Below are 24,727 nucleotides of genomic sequence, written 5' to 3'. Positions count from 1 at the left end.
AATACAAGTGACTCAAGAATGTGCAGAAATGCCAGCTGTCCTCCATGAATACAATAGTTACAGGAATGCCAAATGTGCTCCGTGAACACAACAGTTACAGGGATTACATCTGAGATGGAAATGCTACTTTCATCAGTCTGAACGTCATACTTGGCCCACACGTATCAAATTCTTACATTATTCCCCATAAAAAGCAAATTGTAATAATTATTGTAAGAACAGAATATCCTTTAGTTGACTTTTACTCTTTGTGCCATTGATAAACCCTCCTCTCTTCACTAGTTCTTCTGGCCACCACTCTTACCCATTTACTATTAAGAAAACACGTTCACCCACAATACTTACAGTCCTATCCTACTTTCTTCACTGGATAGTGCCTTTTAGCACTTACTTGACTATACATATTGATGGCTATTGTATGCTAAACATGTACAAATATGCAGTAATCTGGTAGTTAGTATTTCCATCTCCTTAAAAGTTTAAAGACATTTGTTGATGAAAACCCAAAAGTTACATATATATTTCTAAGTAATAATGAGAGTATTTTAACACATTAGCTAATGTTTTAGTATATTATCAAATCAAACCTATAAGGAGGGATCATTATCATCCCAAGTTAGTATTCCTGATTCATTAACAATGTTTTCCAAGTTTTCAGGAAGTCTGAAGTTTCACCCTACATATGTGCAGACACACAATGCACAGGCCAAATAAATCTTCCATTTCATCAGTAAGAGTTAAAAATAATTCAAAAGATATGTAAGTACTGATTTAAGAGTCTAATGATCTAATACCAAGGGAAACACTGTTGCTTTTTATTACTTGAAGTTTTAAAATACTAACATTTTCTTGAGTTAAAAACACAATCCAATACTGAGTTCATTTACATCTGAGAACATACCCTAGTTGACTGATATCCAAAGTATGAGTGGATGTTCCAAAAACAGGCACTTTTCCCATGATGAACATCATGATCTCTGACCTCTGATAGTCTGGTAAGTTACTTCCAAAAAACCCTATAAATATATGAAGACAAATTTCACAAACTGAAAAGTGGTAATTTTTCCACATAATTCAAAATTAATTTAAAATTATTTTCTGTGTATAGGCATTATTGCCTACATGTATGTCTGGGTACCACTTGCATGGTACCCAAGGAGGCCAGAGGATGGCACTGAAGTTATATATGGTTAGTTTCCATGTAGGTACTGAGACTTGAACCTGGGTCCTCTGGAAGAACAGTCATTGTTCTTAACCTGAGCCATCTCTCCAGCCCACAAAGTTGTATTTTTTGTTTGTTTTTTGAGGCAGGGTTTCTCTGTATAACAGTCCTGGCTGTCCTGGACCTCACTTTGTAGACTAGGCTAGCTTCGTACTCACAGAGCTGTGCCTGCTTACCAGGATTAAAGGCGTGTACCACCACCACCCGGCTCAAAGTTGTACTTTTTTAAACACTGCTTTCAATAGATCAAAACAGTGACTGTGTTCAAACTACATACAATGATAAATAAATTATAATTTCTTCTATCCAACATCATATATAACATAAATACTAGGTAAACTGCTGGCAGTTTTTAGGAAACTTTTATTTGCAGATTGTGAACCTAAATCCCACTGCTAAATCAGTAATGATCCCATTCTGTCTCGTAAATACTAGAAATATTCATTTCCTCAAACTGTATACCATATACACTCAGCATCTAATAGCCTTTACATTACTCCATATGCAGAGTAATACCCATCTGTATATTACTCCAGGTAATCCCTAAAGGACGGAACTTCACAATAACCTTCCGAGACTCAGTACTTGCTTTAGTTTCCTCTCGGAGAAATGAGAATAAAAACATTAAACGCTCACAAAACAAGTTAATTAGGGCCCGAGCACCAACTGTCAAATCAAAGAAGTAAGTGCTGGAGCTTCAGACCGATTGTTGTGTTATCATGGTGAAGGCTGGTTAAATAAAGCAAGCGAGTGCAGACTATGGAAGAGTATGCATGAGGACAGAACATCTGCATGGTCCTGGAGGGGCTTCTCAATGTTCACTGTTTACAGTGGGGAGAACTGCAACTCTCATAGAAAAACCGGACTGTAACTTTAGTGAATTACTAGAATTAGAATTGCCAAGCAGAAGTGCAAGCATGTACCTCTGCATGTGCTGTTTTGAGTAGACTATATCACTTATATAGTGTTCTACCCAGAAATGTACAACCTGATTTAATAATGACAGAAGATCAGACTAAACCAAATAAGGAGTGTCTATTGAAACAAACAAGACAAATGGAAATAGAGGGAGACTTTGTCCTTGAGAAATGACCATGCCATAATGGAAATCTCCAGATAAATAAAACTAAGATAGATTACAACTATATGCAATGTATGGATCTAGAGTGGATTCTAGACCCCCCCCCCCAAAAAAAATGCTACAAAAGACATTATTGGCTCGATTAACAAAACTGAACTATGGAAGGTTGATTAAAATACATATATATATATATATATATATATATATATATATATATATATATATATAAAATAGTGATGCTTACCAACTTTGAAAACTTTGGTTACATAAAACAAACTTTATTCTATGGGAAAAACATACTTAAAAATTTAGTGGTAAAGGAAAAAATTAATTTTCTTCAATGGAATCTCACTGGGTATATTAACCACACTTAAGGGCAGGCCCAATGCCCAGCAGTAGATGCCTAACACAAAACAAACTCAATAGTATTTTTGTGGACTCTTTGATATTTATTGCTTTGTTTGGGCATTTTTTGATCTTATTGGCTTGCTTTTTTTTAAATTCTGGTTTTTGTTTGTTTGCTTGCTTTCTAAAAAGAAGGAGAAAGAAAGAACATGGGGTTGGATAGATGGATAGATGGGAAATACCTGAGAGGAGGTGGAGGAGGGGAAACCATGATCAGAATATACTATATGAAATTTTTTTCCAGTTTAAAAAAAAGGAATTTAGTGGTAAAAGACCATGACATATACAACTTATTATACCTAGTAAATTTATTTTTAAAAGTTCATGTATAAATATTTTCTTCTCATACATACCTATTCACAAATATTCATGTACACACTTGTGTACATGAAGAGATAGGGAGAAGGTCAAAACAAATGGAAGAACTGGCATAAAATGTCAACAACAGATGGTAAAGGACTATGTTCTCTTATGTTTATTTTCTTCAAACACAATTTTTAGAGGTCAAAGCCAACACTCCACTTTGACAAATGCACTATACAAGCCAAACGGCTTATATGAGAGCATTTTACATATCACCCTACAGTAGCTTAAAGACTGACACACTAACCTATTGTCTGGATGATAGCATTCTGCACAATCTTCTCATCGTTGTCTTTGGAACTCAAGGTGATGCTGCCCACAGACCCCCGCTGGGAGTCATTGGCTTCCAATTCCACACTGAGCCGCAGGTGTTTCAACAGGGTGTTGAAGACTTCCAGCACTGTTGGCCCTGTAAAAGACCATCTTTGTAAGCTTGTATCCTCAGGACTCTCAAACTTCTCAACAGACTTTACAGTTACTTTCTTTCTCTGTCAACAGTACAAATGATTTATGAGCCAGTTCATTTTTCTTTAAGTTGTATAATTAAACAACAAAGTCTCACAGTTACACCACAAGCATATTTTGGGCATGTATGAGGAATTTGCTGTTTGGCTTTGATACAACCTATATAATGGACTATCTAAATCCAAGTCTCAAACCCAGGACAAAAAGCTGAGGTGCCTATTTAACATATTAAAGTGAACCTGTCTGCCATGTTCTCCCAGCATTCTGCAGTCCCTACTTGTTCCAGGATATGGCTGGTATTACTTCATCCTCTACCCTGAATGCTCCAGCTTCCCCCAGAGACTCTTCCCTATATAATCCAGACATTTTGGTCACCCTTTCCCTTTTTGGACATTTGGGCCTCCTGGCTGCTGCATCTGGTATGCATCTGCATACTCTCTCTCTCTCCCTTCACCCCCCACCCCTCTCCACATGATACAGTTCAACCTGGTCATGTCCCTGCCTCTAGCTATCCACACATCCATAGTAAACTTTCTCCTCCACCATACCTAGGAGCAGTCATGCCCTTTTCTTAATGTTTCTTTCTTTCTTTTTTTTTTATTCACTACCTATCTAACTTTGTCTATCCAAAATAATGCGTACTAAGATATTTAACTTGACTGATGGCTAAATCCATAAATTTATACAGTTCACTGTAACACAAAAAATTATTTTATATCTTCTCAGATTAAAAATGGAGGAATTTCCAATTATGAGAAACTTCAGTCTGTCAGGTTTTGGTGAGCTGATTTTTCTCTGCTTTTTACCTCAGTCATATTACACGTTAACTAAAGGTCCCATAGCTGTTTTCCACACAGAATTACAAACTTCTCCAGAAAGGGATCCATGGTTAAATGCACAGAGCTTAGAACACCACCGCTAACATATAGCAGACACCAGTAAATGCGGTGATTGAATAGAACATCTGTGTTTCACTTTGTCGTTCAAACTAATCTGCCAATAAACATCTTTCCTTCTTTCTTTTTTACTTTGAGACAAGATCTTACTGTGTAACCCTGGAACTCTCTGTAGACCAGGCTAGCCTTGAACTCACAGAAATCAACCTGTTCTGTCTCCCAAGTGCTAAGATTAAAGGTGTGTACCACAAAACTTGGCTGTCTGCATCTTTTTAAGATAAACTACAAGATAAATAATGAAAAGTCCATATCCCAAAATGTTCACTTCTGTGGGATAATCCTTCTATATGCTGTGAACATGTATGTATTACTCTCATTGGTTAATAATAAAGCTGACTGGCCTATAGCAAGGCAGGATAAAGTTAGGTGGGACAATCAAACTGGGGACTCAGAGGAAGAAGTGTGGAGTTGAAAGAGAAGCGAGCCAGTCACTAAGGGAAGCAAGATGCCGGAGGACAGGTAAAGACATGAGCCACATGGCAATGCATATATTAATAGAAATGGCTCCATTTAAATGTAAGAGCTAGTTAGTAATAAGCCTGAGCTATTGGCCAAGCATTTATACTCATATTCAGCCTCTGAGTTGGTTATTTGGGACTGGGTGGTTGGGAAAGGTCTGTTTACAGTTCACTCTTATTCAACATTGATGAATATTAGAATTAGAATACCTCACTAGCTAAGACTTCCACTATAGTTTTGAATAAAACCACTGCCAGATTCTCCCTGTAGCCCTATCTCTATCATAGCCCCTCATTTCGCTAATCAGATGTGCATGAAATAACAAGATCTTTGACTTGTTCTCTTCCCTCTGTTACCCTACAATCTGCCAGCTTCCAGGACGCCCAAGGTCCCTCACACTGAAGATGATGACAGCACTTCTTTCTAGCCAGTTCTACACTTTGCAGTACATTTCTAGTCAGTCTCTGAAGCTCTCAGGAACTGCAGGATTACTTGCTTGCACTGTAACTTTAGAGATACTTCTTTTGTTTCTCCCACACATTCTAACAAATGGGCCACATAATATTCTGCTTTTGCTAATCCATATTCCTGCAGTTTTCTGATCCTTGGTCACCTCAGGCTACATGTGATCAAAGTCTCTTTATAATCCAAAATTGGGCAGAATTGTCTATATAAACTAAATATGAAAGAAACTCTTCACCAAAATGGCTGGGCTCACAAATGTCTGGTATTTAGTAATAATTGCAAGTAATAGCTTTGTTTGCATGCATAGCTTAGATCATATCCAAATACAAACACCAAATTCCATGTTTCCTATACTTCTTATACACAAAGATGATATAAGATTTTTAATGTTTCCACACTAAAACAAGTGTGGTCCACTTTCAAGCATCATGTCAGCACTAAGAATATTTCAACATTGAAGCATTTCAGATTTTAGGCCTTTGAACTAGGAAATTTGAACCTGAATCAGTTGTGGTAGCATGGGATTGAAAGCCCAGCTTCTCCAGAGGCTGAGGCAGGAAGGTTTCAAGTTGAAATCCTGCATGGGCAACATAGTGAGTTCAAAGCCAGCCTGGAATGTTTAGTAAGATGTTGTCTCAAAAACTATAAAGACAGTTGGGATGTTACTCAGTAATAGAACACTTATCTAGGATGTGTACAGCCCTGAGTTGAATACTTAGTAACATTTAAAAAGAAAGAGAGAGAAAGGGAGGGGGAGGGAGGGAGTGGGGGAAGAGAGAGAGAGAGAGAGAGAGAGAGAGAGAGAGAGAGAAGAAAAAGTGTTCAATTGTTCAACTTGTTTCACTTTTAAAATCTGTATCCACTCAATGTTCACTATACAAATCATATCCTTAAACCCTTATTAAAAGAAGTACAAGAGAAAGGAAATGAAAGAGAGTGGGGGGGGAACTGATCATAGACACTCAAATTATAGAGCATTTGAAAATACAAGGAGAGATCTTAAATGGTACTTCACAGACAACTACTGGGAAAACACTTCACATTATAATGTACTCTTTTGTGTGTGTGTTTCATTGGTACTCACCTATAGAACCTTTAGCAGCAATAGCAACAGCCTCTAACAGAACCTGAATGATACCTGCTCGAACCCGTGGAGAATCCTTCTTACGAGCATCAAGGTGTCCAAGAATTTCCTGGATAACATGGTGAGAATACTGAGCCTAAAGAAAGCAAACAGCACAAAGATGTGTGAGCAAGTAAATGAACATGACATACCTATAAGAATGAAAAGGTATGTGACACTCATTAAAAAGGACTGGTATTTATAATATGTAGCTGCCAAACAACCATTCCTTTAAAGAATAAACAGTGATACTGGAAACTATTTATGACATCTTGAATAAAGAAAGCAAATTACCAAATACTATACTTAACTTGGCAGTGACAGCAGGGGTGCAGAGTGGGAGACATTAAGAGATGGCTTGGGATTTAAGAGCACTAGCTGCTCTTCTGGTGGACCTAGAGTTTGGCTCCCAGTACACACATGGCAGGTCACAACTGTTTGTCATGGATTTGATGCCTACCTCTGGATTCTGTGGGCACTAGGCATGCATGTGGTGCAAATATATACTATGCAGGTAAAACACACATATGCATAAAATAAAATTAATTTAAAAAAAACAAGGAGAGAGAAGAGAGGGGAGAGGAACAAAGAAACAGACAAATAGACAGAGGGAACAGACAAAGAAACAGACAGACAGAGAGATAACCTGCCGTAACAAGTAGAAGATAAGAACTGATTCTTGAGAGTTCGCCTCTGACCTCTATGTGTATGCTATGGCACACATGTGCCCATGTTCAACACACACACAAACACATACATACACACACACACACCACCACCACCACCACCACCTAAAATTGAACTTCTTGCCTGGAAAACTACATGCTCCTCATGAAGCTCATGCAGCTAAGTCTGCCTTGTTTAAAAGGTAGCAGCTATTTAATTTACTGTCAGACCAGGACACATTTGTAATTGAGGGTGAGGATATTCTTAACTACATATATTAAGGCTATCCTAGGCATACTAGGACCAATTTTTATCCTACTTACAAGGGATTAGCTAAAATAGAATCACAATGAAAGAACCAAAACTGAAGACATAATATCACATTTGAATTAAGAGCTAATCAAATCTTCACAGATTTTGAGGGGGAAAAACCCAAAGGTAGTCCTTTGTAAAAGATAGTGCTCATACGATTCTATAAGGAACAGAAGTTATAACAAATGAAAACCAATACCAACTCATCTGTATAATGAAAGCAATATATGAGTTAAAAAACTGTACTAAAAGTGGCACAATATAATTATCTAACCCTCTTATTAGATATGTTCCATATTGGCAAGTAAGAACACAAGCAGTAAATAAGAAAAGAAATTACAAATAAGAACATTCCATGTGCCAGCTATGGTTGTCTAGGTCTTTAATCCCAGCACTCAAGAGGCAGAGGCAGGCTGATCTCAGAGTTCAAGGCCATCCTGACCTATATAGCAAGTTCCCAAACAGTCAGAGCTACAGAGTGAAACCCTGAATCAGAAAACCAACAAAACAAAACAATAACCATGCTTTGCATGCTAGTTTTCCACCTGTTTGGTGATGGGCATATCTATACAGAATAATCATTACTTATTCAATAAACAAACGGTTGATTAAACCTTACCTGAATAGAATACATTATAATCTTAAAGCAATGAACTGCAAATTCATTAGGATCCCATAGCTTGTGATGATCTAAATGCCTGTAAATAACAAACAAAAATTAGGAATTGGTTTTTAATCATATCTTCTTTTAAAACCTTCAACAATATAAAAAATCAGAAAACTAAAAGAAAACCAAGAGTTCTACTTTCATAACTATGGCACACATTTCTAACTGCTAAGCTTGGCCATACACTAGACTCTAAATGAAGCAATAAAAAAGAAAGATTCCTCCGTCCAAACTCCACAAGAGGCATACAGAGGTTCCTGGACATGTCAACCTAAACAATACAAAACAAAGGGTGATTACACAGTATACTTAGTTTTAAGTGTCTATTTTAACAATTCCATGGTATTCATGATGCACAGGCCTGAAACCCCCTTCATAGGACTTTGTTCCTATAATCAACTAACACAGTGACTATTAACACTTTCAAAGAGCAATTCTTGCCATTTCACAACTTTCACCTATGACAGCCAATGATTATTTTAAAGACTTAAAGATAAAGGGTGGGACTTCTCTGGTGTAACCTAGTCTTTCTCTTCTTATTTCACACTAATCCTTTCACTGCACCCGATATGCTAGCTGTCTTGTACTCACTGTTGAATAAAAATGTAGTATTTCAAATTCTTAGGGAATCTTATTTTCTTTATAGATCAAGTAACAATTGAAATAAAAAGCTTACTTCAATGATGAACTAAAATATACTTTACAAATAACATCATCAAAGCAGGTTTTTTTATATTTACCCACATCTAGCTTAAGAAGTTCTCAAACTACAAATTCTCAAGTTCGCTATGAATTTCCTGTTTTTAAATGACAGATCACTTTTTGACCTTTTCTCACAATCTATAATTATTGTGCATATTCCTCACCTATCTAGTATTATTCTTCATATATTCCCAAATAACACAGTACTTTACTTGTAGACAGCATCTAGTTAACTAACTAAATAGCTACTATCTAGGGCAAGGCCCTATTGATGAAGGCAACACTTACTTAGGTCATCAAACATGGAGAAGTTAAGATGGTGTCTAACTAGAAATCTCATCATTACTGACTAGCATTCAAGGTATTCTGTATGTTATCAAAGGAGAAAGATAATCATCATTATCAGCCAGCTACAAACCCTGAGACCTACAATAGAGAGCTACCTGCAAAATATACTGGTGCAATAGAGGCACAAAGGGTATAGAAGTAACCAACAAATTTTTGACTGGATTTAAGGCCCACTCTATGAGATAGAATCCATACCTGACACTGCTAAGATAGCCAAGAACCTGAAACCAGGGGAAAACCTACTACTACTACTCTGTTCAAGGAACATAGCAATAAAATGACTGTTAATGACATACTGTTATACTTATAGATCAGTGTCTCTCTCTCAATCAACATCAGAGAAACTTTTTCTTACAGTACATGGGGATGAAGAAAAACAGAAACTGGAAAATCAGAGACTTTAGAGCTTCCAGTCCTAAATGAGATGTCTTCTTCAAACTACTCCCCTCAAGGCTTGGGGAATCTATGTAGAAGAGGAGGCAGAAAGGTTATTAAGAAAGCTAGAAGTGATGGATGACTCCACCTTCACTAAACTACTCCCCTCAAGGCTCAGAGACCTATGAAGAAGGGGAGGCAGAAAGGCTCTTGAGAGCTAGAAGTGATGGATGATGCCAAGAAACTTGTCTTCGCGACACAAGGAAACCATGTCTTCCAGATACAACGGGATTAATGCACATATGAACTCAAGAGAGTGCAGCAGTAGCAGCATGTACAGGACCTGTAGAGGTTCAAGGCAGACAGGGTCCCAACATTGGAAGGGGGATGTGGGTACAGAGTCCCACCTTTAACCAAGAAGCTCTTTGTAGGTTTCTCCAGGAGTCTCACTGGGTATATCAAACCACTGTAGGACAGAACCCACGCATAGGAGTAGTTGGCCAGCACAAAACAAACAGTGGTATTTTGTAGACTTTTAGTTTCATTTTGCTTTGTTTGGGCACTTTTTTTTTTCTTTGTCTTACTCTTTTTTTGCTTGTTTTGAATTTTGTATTGAACAAAAGAAAAGAACATAAAGTTGGGTGGGTACAAAGGTGGAGAGGATCTAGAAGGAGTTGAAGGAGGGAAAGCATGATTAAAATATATGAAAAACAGTTTTTCATTTAAAGGGGGGAGAACAAAAGCCTACTTTAAACTGTTCTACTCAAGTATGGTTAATATGCCTTACAGCTAGCTAAGCCTAAATATTTGGACATAAGTAAAAATAATTTTCCTTTAATGTATTTAACATAATTTGGTTACTTTAGTAGCATTTTCATAAGGCCACTGTGGTAAGGATGACCACAAGTTGTTTTGAAGAGCTAATGATACTTTTGACTTTTAATAGAGTTTTGTGACTTAATGACTCTCATATTTAAAGGTTAACTTCAAACCCTGAAGTAAAAACACCTGCCCTAAATAAAGAATGCAAAATATTCTGCACGTGCTATGTCCATTATTATAGTCGGAGAGTGAAAAGATGGTGGTGAACTTTAGCAAAGGAAAGATCAATAAAAAAGCCAGCAATTGTATAGGCTATTATAGCAGATCGAACTATTATCTGATGATGGAGTTAGGAGCACAAGACTTGAAAACCCTGCCTGCAGGATATTCACTGTTCAGAGCAACCACTGCTCATAAGAGCCTGGAAGACAGCATATAAGGACCAGTGGGGTCTTCAATATTCTTATCTTGATTAGACTCTTGAGGAAAAGAGGAGATTCATTCACAAAAGTGAACAGAATTTCAAGCTCCCAGTCAAGGTTGAATCAAAAAAAAAAAGTTGGGAGGCAGGGATATAGCTCCTGGGAGGGTACTAGGTTCAATTCCTAGAACTGAAAAAAAAGGGGAGGGTGAGAAACAATGTGCATCACATGGTGACACTGTCTAATTTCTCACTGCACATCTGTACACAGTGTTAAGCTCAATACTGTATTTCATACTTAAAGGAAAAAAAGTGAAAATATAATGCCCAATGCTACCTTCATAATGTTACTTGTACAAGTAAAAAAAGTAGTGACAGCCATTATTTCAGCAAGTAAAAAAAATTTAATTAGGAAGTATTTATCTTCCATAAGAAAATCATACAACTAACACACAGCAAAGTCACAGATAACTAGGAAAACAGCAAATACTCACGCAAAAACTGGCCTAACAGCGTTATTCATATTCCCGAAAGTTGCTCGGCCCAGCAGTTCTCTGAAACAGCTCTCAGCCAGCACTGCAGGGTTCTCTTCTTTGTCAGCTACAGAGGGGGAAGAAGGTGGGCCTATGCGACTGAAAGAGAAATGAAAAAGGCCAGTGCCGCAATTCTAATTTTAGTTCTAAAGGGTAAACAGAAAATACACTTTACTTCTCAGAAATGTTAAAAAGACATTCTGCTTTATTCCCAAATAATACTAAACTAAAAAAACAAAACAAAACAAACAAAAAAAACAAAACAAAACAAAAAATTAATTCTAACGTTTATGAACTTAGTGTCACCAGAATTAAGCATATAATCTTTCAAACAGCGACTCTAAATTTAGCTGGTAACTAGTTTCCAGCAAAAAGAATGACCTTTATGCCAATAAAACACTCACAGGCTGGGTGTGGTGGTTACTACCTTTAATCCCAGCATTCAGACAGAAAGAGGAGGAGGACCTCAGTGAGGTCAACGCCAATTTGGTCTACATTATGAGTGTCAGGCCAGCCAGAGATACATAATGAGTGAAACCCAATCTCAAAAAACAAAGCAACAACAATACTCAACAGCTTACTACTTCCTCACTTTCTATGAAAGTGTCTCAATATTCACAGCAACATATATCCTAATGAGCATAGGTCCAGAAAAAACATCTTTAGCCATCTTCTATTTAACTATAACTGGGAACAAATGAAAAGAACGGAACAGTCATGATATAACCTATGTGCTAAAAACGAAAAAATGTAAACCAATTAGAATTGCTGCATATAGAGATATTTTCAGTAAAAAGTATTTTATCTACATTTTGAGATATTATTTTATGCTTTTTATAGCATATTTACTGCACATATATAGGTATATATGAAGAAAAAGAGCCCAAGCAAAGGTACAAGAAACAGAAATCCACTTGTTTGCGTCTCAGGAGTCCTATAAAAACACTAAACTGGAACCATAATACATATGCAAATAAAAATAAAAAATAAGACAAAATTAATAAAAAAAGAAGTGCCCTGAAATAATAATATGAGACAAGGAACCTCCAAAGATGCCATTGAGCTCATTTTCTGTCGGCCATCTACTGATGGGCATGGGGCCTACTTTTAAGAGTGGTTTGTTTCAATAAGGCTCCCTAGGAAGAAACTAAATTTTCATTTGCAACTGGTTATCAATTTGTTTCCAGTATCTTAACTTATGATAACATTGGGTCTTATTGGAAAACAGGTTCCCAATTAGGTAGAGATTCTTATATTTCAGATAGGATAATCTTAAGCCTTAGATACAGCACTAAAAATAGAAAAAAATACAGAAAGTTCTAAAATACAACATTTCGCACATTTAGGGAGGATTACCAAACTGGAGACATCCGTGACTTATGCATCAATCCTTCCTGCAGTTGGCATCAAATGGAATATATATTATTCCATCTGTTTTAGCACAGAATTATCAAATGCACCTCATTTTTCAAATCAATTTTGATGCTCTGCATAGATCATGAAAGTTATAAGCAAATTTTTTGTGACTGTAAGATAAAATACTTTTAAAATATATTCTAGGCTTTATCTTTTCCAAATTCAAGAACCAAGGTGAACCAAGCCAAACTGGATAATTTTGCATTAGCCACTGAGTAACATATTCACTCTGCAGAAGTACCAAAATGTGGGGGAAATGCATGCTTCTTGTACTTAGAAAAGCTGGAAAATATTCAGAATGTCAAGTGCACCTGAACATTGTGGAGGGATCAAAAGAAAACCAGCATATACCCAAAGCCAGTACTTCATCCCAAATATTTTAGATATTAATCAAAAACCAACTGTGCCTGACTTTTAGTTGTAAAAATAAAATATCAGTGTTTCGCTTTGCCATTGTAAGAGAAGCTCCCTCTTGAAGCAGATGGGGTCAAATACAGAGACCCACAACTGGACAATGTGCTCAGAGTGAGAGACCTTTGAACACTTAGTCCTAAATGGGATGTCTTTACCGAACCCCTCCCCTGAGGGCTCAGGGAGCTATGGTGAAGAGGTAGTGCAGATGGAAGACAGGAAGGACATGATGCTTTACAGATACAACAGGGCTGATACATATGAATTCAGAGACCCTGGCAACATGCAGATCACACCAGATGTGCTCCCACTGCTGAGTGGGGTAAGTGGACGTAAGCCCCCCATCCCTAACCCAGAAGCTATCTCTCCAAGTGTCTGCATCACACAAAGGAAAAATTATGTTTCTCAAATGGAGTTTCCCTGGGTAGAAAAACTTAATGGCAAGTCCCATGCCCAGCAGTATTTGGCCAACACAAAAGAAACTCAATAGTATTTTTGAAGGATTTTTCCCCCCCTCAAGATAGGGCTTCTCTGTGTAGCCACAGCTATCCTGGAACTCACTCTGTACATAAGGCTGGCCTCGAACTCAAAGAGATCCACTGGCCTCTGCCTCCCCAAGTGCCACCACTGGGCTGTTTGGGCATTTTTTTTGTACCTTGGCCTTTGCTTATATATGACAGTTTCTGATGTTGTGTTTTTATGGATTTTGTGTGTGTTCAAATGTTTGTGTCTCTGTGTGTATATGTGTTTCTCATGCTTTTTCTTTGTTTTGGTTTTTGTTTTCTTCTGGTTTGTTTGCTTGTTTTTCTTCCAAAGAGAGAGAGAAAGAAAGCACGAACCAGGTGGCGGCAGCACACACCTTTAATCCCAACACTTGGGAGGCAGAGGCAGAAGGATCTCTGTAAGTTTGAGGCCAGCCTGGTCTACAGAGTGAGATCCAGGCAGGCACCAAAACTACACAGGGAAACCCTGCCTTGAAAAAAACAAAAAAAAAAGAAAAAAAGAAAAGAAAAAGAAAAAGAAAAAGAAAAAGAAAAGGAAAGGAAAGGAAAGGAAGGAAGGAAGGAAGGAAGGAAGGAAGGAAGAAAGGAAGAAAGGAAGGAAGAAAGAATGGGTTCATATGAGTGGGGAAGTGAGGAGGATCTGAGACATGAGGGAGAGCAAATTGTGATCAGAATATATTGTACGAAAATTATTTTCAATAAAAAATACAAAGAATAGCAGTATTATTTTATTTTGGTTAGTTTTAACTCCCTATGAGAAAGCATATTGGATCTGAAACAAACAGTAGAAGTTCAGCTATAATTTCTTCTTCTCATGGTTACAAATTTAAGCAGTACTAATTAAAACTAATTTACATGCCCAGTAGTAACCAACAAATAAGTGTACTCATTAAAAAAATCATTACATTTATTTAGGTAGTGTGCTTGCATATATGTATTTGTGTACATGCCACAGCACGTGTGGAAGTCAGAAGACAACTTGTGGGAGTCAGTTTTCCTTCTAACATGTGTATCCCAGGAATTGAACGCAGTATCAGCTTTGGTCACAAGCACCTTCACCTTGTGAGCCATCTCATCACCCCCAAGTTTAAATGTATTCTAATAGAGAATGAAGTCCTAAGTATCTGAATAAGGACCTGTGACTAACAACTCTAATATGATCATTACAAATTAATAAATTTCTAGAAAGATACGTATTTTTAAACTCACTTAACTCTATGAGACTACCATTTATATAATAACAGAAACCAAACATTCTTATTTGAACAATATATAATGACTTATATAATGATAGAAACCAAACATTCTTATCCTAATAAGCATATGAACATAAATATAATGCAATACAGACTTTAGTATCTTTTTGAAAATTTTTAGTTTTAATTACATGGAAATGTCTGTGTGCATGTACGGATAAGTGCATATGAATGCAGATGCCCATAATGGATTCCTCTGGAGCTGCAGTTATGGGCAAACGTAAGCTGCCCAAAGTGGGTGCTTAGAATAGAACTCAGATCCTTGTAAGAACAGGATGCCCTCTTAATTGTTGCTCCATCTCTCCATCCCTAACTTTAGTATCTTCATACAATACCTGTCAACTTCTTCTATCTTCTGCATGTTAAACAGAAGCGAGGGAACAATCTTATCCATATGCTGCGGTTCCCAAATGGTAGCCCGAAGTTCGTCGTTAACTGTTTTGCGAACCACACCTTGAATACCTCGTATTCCAGCAATACGGATCCTATATGGATAGGGTAGAAAAGACCCATGAAATAAATAAAATAAATCTGTTTGTCTGCCTAAGAGAATGTATGTCAATATTGCTCTCTCAACCATAAAAATGTTTTAAAGTAACATGCAATACATGTAAAATAAAATCTCAAAAATCTAAGGTGGACACCAAAAGATATATTCAAGAGGCTTTAAACACCATCTTTATAAATCAGTGAAGTTTAAAAGGCACACATCTTATTGGCTAATAAAAAGACAATCAGAAGCGTAGCTTCTTCTAACATGATGGTAATAAGCTACTTGAGGGCTCAGAACTGAGGAGTTCACTGCTCTTGGTGAGCACTGTGTTTCTACATACTGTTCTCACTATTCCCCCGAGAACCCCTCACCTCTCAGAAAGGGAAGCTTCTTCATTTAAAAGTTGTGTCTACAGACATGAACACAGGATCTGTAATTTATCAGGGTTGCCCTAAGCTCCAATTATAATGCATAAGCCCCAATTTCCTCATGGTCTTCTTGACTCTGCTTGGGAAAAAGAAAACTGTAGGTTCAAGAAAGAGAAGTGACTAGATTTGCATAGACCGCAGAAGGACACAGTCTCAAGTAGAGTTTGCACATTTCTCTTACAAGGTATTTCTTGTGCTCAAATGACCTCTTTTGTCCTCCTTTCTTTTTACTACTTGAAATGATCACCAAGTGCAGTTCTGTTCAGCTCACCTAACACTGTCTCCCAGAAAGAATAAATATGTTTAAAGAATGGAACATGCTAAGAAGGAAGTGACAATACTTTACAAACTCATGGGACACAAATCTATAGGGACACTGAGAGTTACAGGAATAAGACACTGAACAGAAGTGAAGTAGAAGACTTACAGACAAATTCTGCCTATTTCAAAGCTATGCCTATACAAGATTCCTTAAAAAATACTGATCACATTTACTGGTTGGTTTTATGTAAACTTGACACAAGCTAGACTCATCAGAGAAGAAAGAGCCTCAGTTGAAAAAATGAGATCTAGCTGCAAGGCATTTTCTTAATTATTGACCAATGTGGGAAGGCCCAGCCCATTGTGGGTGGTGCCATCCCTAGGCTGACAGTCCTGGGCTCTATAAGAAAGCAGGCTGAGCAAACCATGTGAAGCAAGTCAATAAGCAGCACTACTCTGTGGTCTCTGCATCAGCTCCTGCCTCCAGGTTCCTGCCCTGCTTGAGTTCCCATCCTGATTTCCTTTGGTGATGAACAGCAATGCTGAAGTGTAAAGCTGAATAAACTCTTTCCTCCCCAACTCGCCTTTTGGTCATGGTGTTTCATTGTAGAAATACAAACCCTAACAATGACATCACAAGTAGGCAAACATCATTACGAAGGGTGTTTGCTATACATTCCTGATGCTATTCCCTGGGTGAGGAAGGCAAGCACAAGCTTGTTACCTAAGGACAAGCACAAGGACAGCAGCCTAAGTGGAGCAGCAGATGGCAGTGACTCTGTTGTAGGGCACAGGGTGCACGCTGGTGACCACCAAGAGCCACTTCAGCTACACAGCTACATTTAATCCAGATCTAATACCTGTCCTGAGTAGTACATTCTAGTCTTGGTCCCCAAAACAATTTACTTTCCCCATGAGTAAATCCGAACATCTATATCATGTAAGTTTAAGAGCACTGTAAACAAACAGTTGAATGATAATTCATATAACATGTCTGAACAAGAAATGCCTCACAGTAAACAATCAAATATAAGCTGTTTGTAGGTCAGTCACTATAATGATGATGAGGATGTCCATTATAGCTCAAAGTTGTGGAGAAACTTATTAGATTATGATATATAAATTTACAAGTAGCAACCATTTCTGTAAAGAAATACTTCAAGAAAGGCTTAATACAGCCACCAACCCTTTATGTACAATGATGTACTACTTGTGAGATATGGTAGGGCAATAGTGGCACAAAGCTTGTGGGAGTAGCCAACCAACAACTGATTTGACTTAAGGCTTACTCCATGAGATGAAATCCATACCCAACACTGCTTGTCCCCTAGAACCTGAGACTAGACAGCTCAAGCATTTAGGATAAAACCAAATAATACTGATCTTAAAAAAGTGAGAGAAAACAAAACAAAAATATAGTGATAAAATTACTTCTAATGACACTCTGCTATACTCATATATCAGTGCCTAGTTCAGCTATCTATCATCAGAGAACCTCAGAAGAAGTAGAAAGAGTGTAAGAGCCAGAGGGGATGGAGGAAACCAAGACAACAAGTCCCTCTACATCAACTAAACAAAGCTCATATGAACTTAGATTGAATCATCAAGCACAGGGCCTGCACAGGTCTACACCACGTCCTATTCCTATATACTATAACTTCCAGTTGAGATTTTTTATGGAATTTGTAATGTGTGAATAAGTGGAATTTCTGATTCTTGTGCCTTCTCTTGGGCTCTTTTCCTTCTATTGGTTTATCTTGTCCAACTTTGATATGATAGTTATTGATTTATATCTTATTTTGTTCTATTTTTTTAACGAATAAATGGATGAATGAATGAAAATCTAGCCACTGGAGTAAAGCTTAACAACTCAACTGTCACTTATACCTGCATGGAGAGGGAAAATCACTTTTCTCCAATAGAGTGGCACTGAGTATGTCTCCAGGACAGGCCTCATGCCCAGGAGTAGTTGACCAAAATATAGATTCCACAGTTTCTTTGTGTGTGTTTACATTTGGTTATAGTTTGGTGGGTTTTTTTTTTGTTTGTTTTGGTGTTGTTTTATTAATTTTTCTTGGTTTTATGGGGTTTTGTTCTTGTATTTGTTTCTTGTTTTTTTTTTGAGAAAAAAATTAAAGATAGGTGTGTAGGGAGTGGGAGAAAAAAAATAGTTCCTAGACTCATCTCCTACTGCCAAAGTCTGGAAGTTTTGTATGACTGGGTTTTACTAAAATGTAAAGGGATAAAAAAAAATAAGAATCTATGTGGGAACCTGAAAAGAAATGTAAATAACCTAAAGAAAACTAAATAGACATTTATTCAATTAAAAAATAGAGAAAAAGTACAACTTTTACTTTCAAGTATGTTAATTTACTCATTTATTTCACAATGATTCAAATGAAAAGTTGGCAATTAGGAACTTCAGATACTACAAACACACACACACACACACACACACACACACACACACACACACACGTGCGTGTGAAAGATCCAGAATTAAAAAAAAGTATTACAAATACTTTCATCTGCATTTAAATTTTTTTCAGTACATCTACAACATAACCTTAACACCTAAGGCTTAAGGAACATCACAGAAGAGGGAGTACAAAGATAGTTAAGGGCTGGAGGAACCAGGATCTACAGTGCCTGCTACTAGACTGTGTCTTCTATATACACAGGGTAGCTGTACCAGTGAAATCACAATATCGCTGCCTAAAGAATACCTGAGTAATGACAGCACCAGTTAATATTAATTGTCAGTGTGATTGAGGTAAAATGTATAGGTCCCCACACTTAGACAAAGAGCCACAGTCAATTAATGAAAACTGAAAGGGAAAGATGAGTCTCCTAATTAGTCGGTCCTAAAAGTATACACATGAGCAACATCAAATGGACTCAGCAGGTTATATTTATACATTTACACACACACACACACACACACACACACACACACACACACACACACAAATGTAAAACAATCATAATTAAAAGAGGCTTTGCTGGGCAGTAGTGGTGCATGCCTTTAATCCTAGCACTTAGGAGGCAGAGGCAGGAGGATCTCCGTGAGTTAGAGGCCAGCCTGTGATCTACAGAGCAAATTCCAGGATAGGCTAAACACAGAGAAACCCTGTCTCAAAAAACAAACAAACAAAAAGACAAAACAAAAAACGAGAGAATGAATTTGAGGGAGGACAGGAAAAGTTAGAGGGAGGAAGGGGAGAAAATTATGTAAATACAGTAACACATAGAAAATGTTTAAATTAATTTAATAATATTTTATGTACATACTTTTTATAATGATATTAAAAATAGAAAATTTAAAGGTATGACCAAAAGACAAGGTTTTCCACTAGGGGGCAATAAATACCTATAAATAAGGTAATCTCATGTTTGAATTTCTCAAACATATTTTCTTAGATATCATTAAAAACAATCAAAATCACTCATTTAATGTCCCTTGGGTGTAACAGGAATCTTAAAAGGTCTTATAATAAAAAACCCAGAGCCTGATATTGGGGTGAAAGCTGAAAGGTCAGAGAAGCAGAGCAAGTTCTTACCAGTATGAAATTTTCAGTCTAAAGAGAAAGTATTCCTGTTTCCTCACGCTTTATATACCTTTCTGTGTCCTGCCACATTATTTCCTGGGATTAAAGGCGTGTGTCTCCACTGCCTGGCTCTGTTTCTCTCATGTAGCCCAGTGTGGCCTTGAACTCACAGAGATCCAGAGTATCTCTGCCTCCAGAGTGATAGGATTAAAGGTGTGTGCCACCACTGCCTGACCTCTATGTTTAATCTGGTGGCTGGCTTTGTCCTCTGACCCTTAGGTAAGTTTATTAGGGTACACAATCTATCCCCACACTTGGGAAATAAAATTTCAGTAGTGATGAGATAGCCAGGAAGGTATATGGCAATTCCAGTGCCCTTCTGTCTAAAGGACAAGTCTCCAAATGCCCGGGATTACACTGAGGAAGAATTTCAGAGTTAGGCAAATCCCATCTGAAAACACAACTGTTAAGTCTCTCCTCAGCCTCCTTTCTTCAAGGACAGATAACTCCCACACTTGCTTTTACCGTGTACCCCAGCTGGGGGCCTGCAAACTCCTGGTTACAGTTCTGTACACTGCCTGCTTCAAAGAAAATATACTGACTCCCCATTACCAACTTCCCACAATAACTGTGAATTGGGCTACCAGTAATGCTCAAACTACTATCATTTATTGACATCATTTTGACTTTAACTTTCAACTAAAAGCCTTTTGTTTCTATATAAAAATGACCTATGAATTATTTCAGATCATAGTCCCGATTTTTGCTCGTTGAAACTATAAAAAAATGTTTTAAAGTGTGCAGCTCAGCTGTCTGGACAACCTCAGAGTGACAAAGATTCACTAATACTCATCCAAAAAGTATAAGTACATATTGAGAGCCCACTATGAACAGGACACTAGTCAAAGTGCTCAGTAATACAGCATTCCTCAGGACAAAGCCCTTACCCTCCTGCACTGCTCTCTAATAAAAAAGAAGGAGAAGGAGAAGGAGGAAGAGGAGGAGGAGGAGGAGGAGGAGGAGGCAGAGGAGGAGAAGGAGAAGAAGGAAGAAGAAGAGAAAGAAGGAAGAAGAAGAAAGAGGAGGAGGAGGAGGAGGAGGAGGAGGAGGAGGAAGAGAAGAAGAAGGAGGAGGAGGAGGAGGAGGAGGAGGAGGAGGAGGAGGAGGAGAATAGGTGTGGTGGTGCACACCTTTAATCTCAGCACTCAGGAGGCAGATAGGGATCTCTTAGTTTTTGGCCAGTCTGGTCTACACAGTAAGTTCCAGAATGGCCAGGATTACATAGAGGACCAGCATTTAAAAAAAAAAAAAAAAAAAAAAAAAAAAGCAGGATGAAAATGCAGAGATAAGGAATAACTAAGAGGTAGGATATGGACATCCTTGAGTAAAGGGAGGAAAAACATGAATATACTGAGTCAGAAGTCCCTGGGAACTGTCCTAGACTGAGAACCTATCTTTTCAAATACCTTTAAGAGTAGAATACCTAGAGTGTTAAGAGAGAGCAAAGAGACACATGTGACTGAGCTAAAGTAGGAGAAAATGACAGAATGACAGAAAATGAGACAGGAAGGATGGTGGGACATTCCAGGCAAAAGTAAGGATTCTGAATTTCAACCACTCTCTTGTAACTTCAGCTGAATGCTCTGTTTTAACAATGGAAAACTGTTTCATGAGCATCTCTCATGCCCTTTGATAATCATTATCTAGTACAGAAGCATGATATCCAATCAATTCACTACAATTCTACTGCTTGTTAAGATAAGTCATGAAATAAAACAGTACATACTCAGTTCGTATTTCTGGATCACTATGGCAGGAATGACACATGGCACTGAATCGAGATACAAAGAAGTCATAACGTCTATGATAGGATGGTGTATCTTCTTCAATATTTGCAAATTTGACAAACTAAAAAACAAAATCACAATACAAACAATATACGTCACCTTTGAAAAGTGAGTAAACACATTCACCCTCCTTAGCTATTACACCTAACAAGCAACATCCAAATAAGCAAATGGAACACATGAAACACCACATACTACGTATGTAGAGAGGAACTTCGTAATAATTGACTTTTAAGAAACTGATAATACAACTTTCTAAATAAATAGAGCCCTGCAACCTGGTTGATTTTCTGACAAATTTACTTTTACACTTTTTTTTGCGTTTTTCAAATTTGCTATAATAAACTCACTTTTAAAATAAAAAAAGAGAGCTCGAAACAAAACAAAATGGACACTCAGACCTTCCTTAAATGTAAGGGAGAAGTTTTAGAAGATAAACCTTCATTCTTTTGTCATTTACTGAAAGTTACATACACAAGGATAATCTAAGTAATGTTTATAGCAGGCAGCTTCTATTGACCTTGACTATAAAGAGCTGAATATAAAATGTGAAGTCCCTCCAGAGAAGCCTTCCCTGTTAAAATACGTTCTAATTCTGCAAACCAGAAGTTCTCTTGTGCTAACTTCTAAAATGAGGTGGAGAACAAAAGAGAGACACTTAGGTCTTGCTCTGTCCTCCACACGCATATATATGCACGGGTGTGGAAACTCACAGACACATTCATATGCCTCCACACATACATACACCATACAATAATACAAAAATTTAATGAAAAAATAAAATTTAAAATAGGAAATAGATGTGTTTCAGAAGGCATAATGAAGGTTAGCATGTAGTCCTTTAGATGTTGAGTTTCTCGTTCTAAACACTGTTAAAACTGGGGGCTGGATAAAGCTTTGCTGCAAGACCTTATCCAGGGATTGCAGGATGTTGAGCAGTATTCCCATCTCCTAGACTCTGACTCCACTGGACAACAAACCAAAAAGACTTCAAACGTTTGCCAAACATGGGAGGACAGACAGGAAGGAGGTGTGCCTCTCACTGAAGGCCAATGCTTTACTGTAATGACTAACTTCACTGACTGTTCCCTCTGGATATCCTTCAATGATATTTAAAGGAAATTAAGATTAGGGATGAGGCTTTAAATAGTGGCAAGGGTCAGCTAAGACAAAAAAAGTGATCTACATTTTCCCTGAGTCACAGTGCACAAAAACTGATGGGTACTTTTACAGCACAAGCTATATAAACACAAGCTCTGGAGCAAGAACTGGAAATGAATCCCCCTACAGGTAACAGCTTTCTTTTTGTCTACTGACAAGTTATTTAACTGGGATTCCTCATACATAAAACAGTAATATTAGTTCCAAATTTGAACTAAATTATGTAATATATTTAAAGAGCTTAGTACACACCATACTGTTTCTCTAAAAGAACAAAATAAACTTGAACCAAAGTTTCATGGTGTTGGCATTTGTAAGTATTATGTACCATTATTTTTAACAAGCTATGTTTTATTTTTTCTGTGTTTGTGTATGTGAGTGTATGTAAAAGCACTCATGTGTGTGCATGGAGGCCAGAGGAAGCTATCTGTGTGGTGCTCTATCACTCTCCACTTTATTCTCTACAGGCAGGATCTTTCATTGAATCTGGAGCAAGGCTGGCAGCCAGCAAGCCACAGGGAAAGTCTCCTGTTACAGCCCTATAAAGTGCTGGATCAGCTACACATGTGGTGGGCTCTGAGAATTTGAACTTCAGTCCTCACATTTGGGCAGTATGTTCTCTAAACCACTAGAACATTTCCCCAGGCCTGATCACAAAGTTATTCCTTATTCAGCTTTGGAACCTGAAGTGTTCCAGATCTCAGAATATTTGTACTGAATGCATGGGATATTTATTCAACTCTGCCATGGAGCATCCTTAATCTGAAAATTCTATCACAGAGGTCAAAAAGTTGTGGGTTTTGGAGCATTTCTGATATCATAGCTACAGATAGAATGCTATTTATTTGTAATTACTTTATGAATTTTTTACATTTTTGAATCAATGTATATATGAGTATAATGAAATATCTATACTTATTTTTAAGCTATTTGCAACAAAAAAGGAGTAAGAATAAGAAGTTCCTGATACAATTTCTTTTTTAAATTTAAAGTGTTTAACATATTTTATTCTCTGGGGATTTTATATGAATTAGATATATTTTAATCATATTCACCATCCACTCCTCCCAGATCCATTCCTATCCCCTACACCTTCTCCCAACCTCATGTCTTCTTTTTTTCCTAGCACAATTCCTGACACAAAGGAGAACCTAAGTAAATTTTGTCTATTATTGTCATACTGGATCATCAGCTTAAAGAGGTAAATATCACAAATTAGAATAAAATATACAAATACCATGAATAAATACTGAATGTAATAAATCAGCATCCATCATATATTGTTGATATAATGTACTCAGCACCACTACAAAATTAAAATTAGACTTTCAGGATATGATTTAATATATTCACTAAAGGTAGGTTATGAGGGGTTTTGTCTTTTGCCCAAATGACTCATTAAAGTAATACTAATGGCATTGCTGGCTACAAGTAAAGAAACTTCTGGGAATGCACACTATTTCCTTCCGCCCAGCTATTAAGCAATTTCCACTAAACTTTCTCATCTAATTCTAAAGGAACTATCATGTCTGAAACTAAGCCCATTACATCACCTGCATTTGGAAATATCTACTATTTATCCCTGAGATAAAAGGACAAAATGATGAAAGGGTTTTTGAATGAATTATACTATTACAGATTCTAGCTTTTGCAATGCTATGCCATGCTCTGGGAGCTTCATACACACAGAGACCTATCAGATCAGAACTATGTTTTCATGTCACAGACGTGAAACTGAGACAAAGGTTAGCTATGACAAGGCTAGAAGTACACATGCAACACAAACCAGGCCAACTGGGTTCCGACCCACAGTGGGAGTCACGGCCTACATTGTTTACCTCTTCTTGTCTCTGAAATCATGCCTGAAGTGGTTTGACTGAGAAAGGTGCACAGATCCGCATGTTTGAATGCTTGGTCCTGGATAGAACAACTAATTGGGAAAGGTTAGATGGTGTGGGTTTTGTGGGAGGCGTGGCCTTGTTGGAGGAAGTGTGTAACGTGGGGTGGGTTTTAAGGTT

At 37.4% G+C, this 24,727-nt stretch overlaps 1 protein-coding gene across 3 annotated transcripts in view; it reads right to left on the bottom strand.

Moving 5' to 3' along the window:
* Positions 1-24,727, bottom strand: part of Efr3a (EFR3 homolog A) — a 91,759-nt gene that overhangs the window by 26,279 nt on the left and 40,753 nt on the right. For all 3 annotated transcript variants that reach the window (XM_036207940.1, XM_036207939.1, XM_036207938.1), the window contains 7 exons: positions 21,488-21,609; positions 15,307-15,456; positions 11,347-11,484; positions 8,137-8,215; positions 6,501-6,636; positions 3,319-3,480; positions 902-1,016 (listed from right to left, as the gene is read on the bottom strand). In XM_036207940.1, the coding sequence (XP_036063833.1) occupies positions 902-1,016; positions 3,319-3,480; positions 6,501-6,636; positions 8,137-8,215; positions 11,347-11,484; positions 15,307-15,456; positions 21,488-21,609 (902 nt within the window). The remainder of the gene's footprint in view (positions 1-901; positions 1,017-3,318; positions 3,481-6,500; positions 6,637-8,136; positions 8,216-11,346; positions 11,485-15,306; positions 15,457-21,487; positions 21,610-24,727) is intronic.

The sequence above is a fragment of the Onychomys torridus genome, chromosome 16, assembly GCF_903995425.1.
Source record: "Onychomys torridus chromosome 16, mOncTor1.1, whole genome shotgun sequence".
NCBI lineage: Eukaryota > Metazoa > Chordata > Mammalia > Rodentia > Cricetidae > Onychomys > Onychomys torridus.
Note: the sequence above shows the minus strand (reverse complement) of the source record. Positions and strands in the feature narration are given on the sequence as shown.